Source organism: Conger conger, chromosome 2 (genome assembly GCF_963514075.1).
Source record: "Conger conger chromosome 2, fConCon1.1, whole genome shotgun sequence".
Classification (NCBI taxonomy): domain Eukaryota; kingdom Metazoa; phylum Chordata; class Actinopteri; order Anguilliformes; family Congridae; genus Conger; species Conger conger.
Window position 1 is genome coordinate 22,739,673 of NC_083761.1, and position 8,119 is coordinate 22,747,791.

General features: G+C 42.8%; 1 protein-coding gene across 1 annotated transcript; it reads right to left on the minus strand.

Moving 5' to 3' along the window:
- Positions 1-3,180: 3,180 nt before the first annotated feature.
- Positions 3,181-6,601, minus strand: LOC133121797 (mRNA decay activator protein ZFP36L2-B-like). Its single transcript, XM_061231275.1, has 2 exons — positions 6,145-6,601; positions 3,181-5,861 (listed from the first exon to the last, which is right to left on the minus strand). The coding sequence occupies exons 1-2, from the start codon at positions 6,193-6,195 to the stop codon at positions 4,740-4,742; spliced, it is 1,173 nt and encodes a 390-aa protein (XP_061087259.1). The 5' UTR covers positions 6,196-6,601; the 3' UTR covers positions 3,181-4,739.
- Between the last annotated feature and the right edge of the window lie 1,518 nt (positions 6,602-8,119).

Consider the following 8,119-nt stretch of genomic DNA (forward strand, 5'->3'; position numbering starts at 1 on the left):
GGGGGATGACCAAGAACCCAATGGTCACTCTGTCAGAGCTCCAGCGTTCCTTTGTGGAGAGAGGAGAACCTTCCAGAAGGACAACCATCTCTGCAGCAATCCACCAATCAGGCCTGTATGGTAGAGTGGCCAGACGGAAGCCACTCCTTAGTAAAAGGTACATGGCAGCCCGCCACCTGAAGGACTCTCGGCCCATGAGAGACAAAGATTCTTTGGCATGAATGCCAGGCGTCATGTTTGGAGGAAACCAGGCACCGCTCATCACCTGGCCAATACCATCCCTACAGTGAAGCATGGTGGTGGGGATGTTTTTCAGCGGCAGGAACTGGGAGACTAGTCAGGATTGAGGGAAAGATGAATGCAGCAATGTACAGAGACATCCTGGATGAAAACCTGCTCCAGAGCGCTCTTGACCTCAGACTGGGGCGACGGTTCATCTTTCAGCAGGACAACGACCCTAAGCACACAGCCAAGAAATCAAAGGAGTGGCTTCAAGACAACTCTGTGAATGTCCTTGAGTGGCCCAGCCAGAGCCCAGACTTGAATCCGATTGAACATCTCTGGAGAGATCTGAAAATGGCTGTGCACCGACGCTGCCCATCCAACCTGATGGAGCTTGAGAGGTGCTGCAAAGAGGAATGGGCGAAACATCCTAAAGATAGGTGTGCCAAGCTTGTGGCATCATATTCAAAAAGACTTGCGGCTGTATTTGCTACCAAAGGTGCACAACAAAGTATTGAGCAAAGGCTGTGAATACTTATGTACATGTGATTTCTTAGTTTTTTATTTTTAATAAACTTTCATGTTGTCATTATGGGGTGTTGTGTATAGAATTTTGAGGGAAAAAATGAATTTATTCCATTTTGGAATAAGGCTGTAACATAACAAAATGTGGGAAAAGTGAAGCGCTGTGAATACTTTCCAGATGCACTGTACCCTCACATGCATCAGTGTGTAACTGCTTGGTTTCAATAAAAAACCTGTACCAACACCAGCCCTCACAGGGAAAGATTGACTATCCCTGGTTTATAGCATGTAACATAGCCAAGGATAAAATGCAGCCTCCTTTATTGACACTTGAGTTTCCTAAATATACTATTTATGCTGTTAAAACTCTATATACAACCACAATGGCATACTCATTGTTTTTTATTTTTGTTTATTTTTCAGGTCCATGGGTTTGAAATGGCTGAGAGGATTGGAGTTTGGCAGGGGGCATCTTTAAGGACAAAACGTGAGTTCCTGCAGGTCGGGGTAGTCAAACTCGGAGAACACCTGGACGCAAGTTCAGTGCGGACAGCACGGCGTGAGAACCTCCGGTGTTTCGATGTGAACAATAGCATTCTGTAAGGAGGGTCAGCCGCGCACTTCTCACTATTCCTCCAGGTCACACTTTTATAAATAGCCCATTTATATCATTAGAAATCCATCGCTAAACATAAACACACTGCCAAGTATTGTTTAACTCGTAAATTCTGGAGGCTCCCAAGCAAAGCAGATACATTTGTCAGTTTATCACTCATTTAATGTGAAATATTCTCAAATATTCACATTAATGGTTTGAATAAATGCCAGGCTCTCTCACTGGAATTCATACAAATAAGAATGTTATATGCAAAACAGGTTAGTTTGGGTGATATCTGAGGAGAAATGTCACCTGAGGAATGGTCCCCTAGTGGTGCAAAGGCATTTCCTGAGAAGGAAAAATTCACTTGTTTAAACGTTGAACCGGTCAAACTTAAAGTAAACAGGAACAGTAAAATCTAACCTAAAAGCCTGCTATGCTGCCGTCTGGAAGCTACTGATGCATGCAACATACTGTAATAAAATGTCCCTTTTATTCAAGTTACGCTGCGGCACTGCCACTGTATTGCTGAAACGCTTTCTAGTGTATATGATGTCACAGCTTCCATTCACTTGTAGGACAATATAGGTCAGTCACGCCGCTGTACTGGAAACAGTAAGCCGAGGATCATTGTCCACAGTTATGGCTGTCGACCTCAGGATGCAAAACCACTGACCTAGAGTCCTGCACTACTGAAGCCCCGGCAGGAAAAGCAATGGATAGAGGGCGTTGGCAGGTTATGGAAACAGCCTTTTCCTGAGAGTACGCGATCGCAGATCAGAGCATGTTTCCGGTCATTGTGAGGACCGGCTCTATTAACCCCCCTCACGCACAAACGGAAAGCCTCACAAATGCACATGCTAACACACACTCAAAACACATGCGCTCGCTTGGGACAGACAGACACAGTGCAAGGCCTTTGGCTTCCAGATAAACCCGGCAGGTCCATTCCAGGGTACTTGGCAGGATTTTAAACCTCGGGTTTAAACCCTTCGACCACAGAACTGCATTACAAGCGGAACAGCTGATTGTTATTTTAAAGGTTTAGATAAATGATCCAGTTCATACACAGTTCCATGGCTATACCGGGAAAAGTTTAAACTCCAGCTAAATATGCTGATATTCTGAAGATGTAAATATTTGCAGAATTACGCTAATCTTCTCATTTCAGCGTTAAATGTGTAAAGGGTTGCACACACCAGCATAAGACCATAAAAAACCATGTATGCAATCTGCGGCTCATCATTTTGCTTTCCACTGTGTTCGGCTTACCCAGTTATGCCAGCCTTCCACATATGCAGCCTAACATGCTGCTGGTTGAACCAACTGCAATTATAGTGATGCTGAGGGTTGGTGTAACCACAATGGGAGTGGGGTACTGAAGGTATGCCATGAAGGTATTGATTAGACTGAACCAATGAAGGGATGCCTATAGTCGGTTCAAGCCAATTAAATGATAAACACAGGGTAGCTCCGCCTATTTATGGGGGCAGGGAATACAACACTCTGGCTTGCCCTCCAATCACTAGCCAGCACTCTAAGATCAGTGCAAAAATAATTGCAGATTGCATATGGATGGCTCAGTTTTTGAAATGAAAGGGGCGGGGGGGGCTGAGACCAAACAAGCCACATGCCACATTCATGCTCAGTGTGACAAAAGACAGCACTTGGGTGTCTCAAGCAGAATTCTCAGATTGGAAGAGACTGAGAACGCCAGTAAACCCATTGTGTCACAACCCCTAAGATGTTTCTGTATAGCCGAGAGGAATTTTCACCAAGAAATCAGGCCCTATGGCATTTACCCTTTCCAAGGAGAACCACACTTCAGAAGCACGTTTCCAAAAATGCTTTTATTTGGGAGAACGACAAAGATGTACAGCACATTTAGTCGCACTCAGCTTGGAGTGAACAGTCTCCCGGAAAAACGTGCATTGCAACTTGTGTCTTCATCCAATTTGTTTTTCTTACATTCAAAAAAAGCTTTACTCCTGATAAAGTAGTCAAAGTACATAGTATGCATCCCGTGTACCAACTATGTACAGACAAGATCCAGACCCCCCGCCTCCCCCTCAAAGTACAAATCCGACAATCATGGAAGATTCTTACTTTCAAATCTACATGGAACAAAATGTTTTAATTTAAATAAAGTGTTTAGGAATGGGAGAAGAAAACAAAAGGCAAAGATTACCAGCTTTAAAAATAAAATAAAAAATAGCTGGTTTACAAAGAATATATAATATCAGAAAGACAAATGGGTGGGGTCAGGTGGCAATGTCTTCAGCATATCAACACAATACATTCAATTCACAGGACTTGAATATATAGAACGGTTAACCAACACTGCACCTGGACAATCTTCAGGCACTTAAGATTCCAAAGGCCTGTGGGTGCTACAGCACCATAACACTAGGACACAAGGGACTGCTACATCCTATGGCACGTGGCGTGAATCACAGTGTGATCTCATACAAAACACTATTTTTGGGGCCAATTTACTTTTAACTAGGGGGTCTGTCACCAAAAATTGACAAAGTAAATAAACGAAGAAAAAAAAAAAAAAAAACACCCCTTAAAAGTTTTCGAATTGGGACGGCCTGCAAACCTCCTTTACATTCCAGAGATCCACCCAAAACACTTTGAAGCCAGACCTCCCAAGTAAATTACAAAGATCATTATATAAACGTAAACATGAAAACAAAATTAATGAAATAAATATTACATACAATCGCTTAAATTAAGATCTCATTTACAATAAAATAACCAAGTGAAGTAACAAAAAATATATTACTGTGAAAGGACACTTCACGTTCTGCAGATTAATAATGGCAATCATAATTTAAACAAGAATACTGATCTATTGCTTCATACTTGATAAATATAGTATGGACAAACAAAATTCTGACGTAGCCTATACTCAATGTAATAAATAAGTTAAATAGTTTCATAGCAAATTGCGAACGCTAAATAATCAACAGCTAAAAAAATATTCTGAACCATCTGCGTTGATTTCCCCAATATGAACAGTGCTTTTTAACCAACAAGCTGCACTAACGAACCAAGGCCACTGTGTGGCGTTCTGCGTCAAACTTTGGAATGGAAGTTTGGAAAGTTTCATGAACTAACAAGTTTGAAAACATGTACTTACACTAAGGCATATTCATGGTAGAATATTAAAAGTCGTTATAAACTTGTAGAATATAAATCTGGCATTTACAAACTTTACGCAGGTTGCATTAGACGAACTGACTACATATGGAATGCACTTTATGTTCGCAGATATATCGTTAGCTTTGTATTAGCATACTAATGCCGTTACCGTTCTGCAAACGTTTCTCATATGGCGTCACTCAACGCCATATAGATAACGACAGCCAACACGAATTAATCTAGCTCGTCAGTCATCAGAAATCGACAGCCTGCTGAAGATTGGCAAACGTTTTCCTGCATCCAAACTTGGCGATTCAGAGCCACTGAGACTCCCAGAAGAGCTGCGGGACCCGCTCACGCAGCTCTCCCGGTCTGATGGGGTGTTAGGTGGACTTGGGGGTGAATCGAACACTGGCGACTCGGAAAGGCGTCGCAGAGAGATTCTATACTGGGGAGAAGTTGGGCAAACGTCGGCCTGTAGGTTTCCGTAGAAGCCACAACCGTGCTGGTCATAACCGTTCTGCTCCGGAATCGCCAGCGGGGCGAGCAGGGCCTTCAGATCATGTCCAGGTAGACATAGGGAGCCGTTCACACATGACAGAGGGATGGGAGAAAGGGTGTCCTCGTAGATATTTGAGGAGCAGGGGTGCGAGTAGGATGGGGGAGGTGTGCGTGATGTGTGACCCTCAAAGGCTGACTGAAGTCCGCTGTCGCTGGCAAACCCGGAGAAACTTAGGCTATGGTGCAGCTTTGGTCTGTCATTGAAATGAACGTGCTGCCCAAAACCGCACAGCTCACGAGCCAGCTTCGGTTCTCCCTGTAGGTTTGCATTGGTGGGCACGGGTCTGCGTTCGTCAGCGTTGTGGATAAAATGGCAGCGGGGCCCGTATGGACAGTAGCCAGTAGTGTGGAATGTACGACAGCGTTCAGTTTTGTACTTTGGGTGACGAGACAGATTTCTCAGCTCGTGATACCCGTGAGCGAACTGACACTTCTCTCCGTATTTGCATGTTCCGTTCTCCTCGAATGGGCGGCACAACTCGGTTTTGTATCGGGTAGAGTTAATCTGAGAGCCGTGTTTCTGCTGCAGGAGCTCCCGCAGCTGCTGGCTGCGCTCTCCGCTCTCGCTGTACGCGCGGCCCCGGAACTTGTTCTCCTTGTTCATCATGGCAGTTGAGCTCTCCACGAGGTTGCTGCAAGGGTTGCCTGAATACTTGTTGCTGTTAATAACAGAGTCCACGTTGCTGGTCGAATTACTTCGGGAAAAACCCCGCGTGTAGGAGCAACTGTTGGTGGTATTTGACTTACTCAGTGGAACACCCACCGCCTTCTTGTCAAGAAATGCATTCATATTAAGGCATTTCTCCTGCTGTTGATGAGAAGAAAAAAAAACACAAGATGAGATGAATGAAGACTATTTAACGAACCAACAAGCAGTTTTAATTACTACTGCGTTGCACATGTGAAAAGCATGACCGCGTGTGCAGTGCTCTCACTAAATAGAGCTAATCAAGTTGCAACCAAGAACAGGCTAGCGAAGTCTTTCAGAATATATAGCCTACTTTCACTGTGCGCATGAAATGCAACTGCGATTAAAATTGGTTCACCATTTTTTCCCCAATTACAAAAAAATTATCGCAAACGGGCATTACCTTGTACAGCATGTCGATGTCGTAGAAATCAGACAGAATTGTTGCAGACATTTCTTCCGAGTATTTCTGCTGAAGTTACTCTCACGCCAACTTGCTAACGTTAGATCCTTGCATGTACGGAGATAGCCACAACCTTTGTTTCGCAAACAATAATCCAGAGAAAGTAAACTTGTACTTCCCGATTTATCCTACCACTTGCGAACAAACTGTGCGACCTTGTCTGTTTTGCCTAAGTAATTCCTTTGTAGTCACCGAAACCCTTCTGCTTCCACGGCTAATGCATCGCATATGTATACATGTTCAGGCAGCTGCGGTGAGGGAGGAGCTTCTGCAAAACGTTGCTGGGACTGGAGACGCGACTCTTCTTCTTTCCTCCAAGCAATGTGTGGTCTACTATAGGCTAGCTACTGTACCTCACACAGAATGACCAGAAACGAAACTAGCGGAAAAGATCTATAAGTCAGTTACTAAACGCCCCCCATATAGTTGTAATTTACTTGCATTGCTAATTGGTCGTTTGATATTTGTATATTTGTATCCCCGCTCACACACACACACGTTCGAACTGTAGAGAAGTGTTACAAGTTAGTTTTAGGAAGGAAATGTCACCCTGTGCGAATCATCCTCATTGGAGAGTGAGACGCAGAATATTTACTGCGTTGTGAATACGCAGACACAAAATAAAACCGCGAAGACAGAAGCCAATTTCAAGTGTAATTGCGGTTTATAAACCGATTAGCCAAACGTGTTCATTAAAAGATAACCATGTCAGTGAGAAGTTCCAAGTTCACACAAGTGAGGTGTGAAGGAAGTAGCCTTCAGATAGGAGCTGTCATTCCACAAACCCCTGTCTGTGCTGTTGGAATTTGCTGCTGCTTGCATCAGGTACCTTACGTGTTGCTGCCTATTGGGGAGGGTACTCAAAGGATTATCAGCATGTATACTCAGAGTTAATTTATTTATTAATTTATGTGTTTGCTTGTTTAGGCCTATTTGTTTTTTTGGCCATGACGAAGTCACATTGGCTACTTGAATGTAAGACATTTTTTGAATGGCCTTCAGCAAGCTATTTTCCACAAAATTTAGTGTATTATTGAAACAGGACAAAAAAACAAACGGCTCATAAAATAAAAATGCAATGGCCAAATTCTAAAATATTGTTTAACTGCAACATGCAACAGGATTATCTTAATTAAAAAAAAACTCTACTCATTGAACCCTCCACCCGCTTTGCAAGAAGATCCGATCCAGCACACCGTTCAGGCTTTGCTGTTCTGTGCATATTTTAGTAATCCAGCACAGGCACCCATGTTCTCATACAAACATACATGGTAAATACACTCACTTAGGGTTCTACAGTGCTCCCATTCTCAGGAACATTTGCACTAAGTGTGCTAACTGGAAACATAACTTATGAACCCATCTGCTAATTGGGCTGCATTAAAGTGGCCCTGGATTTTTCAACTTGGGAGCACACCTGCTCCTTGGGAAAATGTTAGCATTGAGCCTTGTTACTGTCACTTAATCAGGAAAAATGCTGCACATCAATTTGAATGCAGCAAAAGAAACTTCAGATGACGCAACAGCGCCCTCTTATGTTTAAATTAGAAGCCATTTCGTTGCTTTTTCAAGTTCACGTTCAACATATTTAGCATGACATATATTATTGTAAGATCATGGAAAGATATTGTGAAAACATATTTATGATTAGATTTGTGGCATTAGATGTTGAGTGTTTTTGTTCACTAAAGTGATATGCATACAAATAAAAGGATGGTATCTGAAAATGTTACAAATAACTTGCTTTTCGTACCTAAGACAATTAATTTTATAAGTCTACAGCCCTTGTACTGGAGTTGTTCTGTATATAGTTTTAACATATACAACATGTACTGTACATGTGTTTGACAAGTGAAAATTCCTTAGCAGATTAAAGCTGTTCAGACCAAGACATGCTGCATAAGGAAATTAAAGA

Excerpts from the sequence above, each read along its gene's own strand:
- LOC133121797 (XM_061231275.1), bottom strand. The coding sequence starts at position 6,195 with ATGTCTGCAACAATTCTGTCTGATTTCTACGACATCGACATGCTGTAC. Across the intron at positions 5,862-6,144 it reads ACATCGACATGCTGTACAAG|CAGGAGAAATGCCTTAATAT; the intron begins GTAATGCCCGTT and ends TCTCATCAACAG.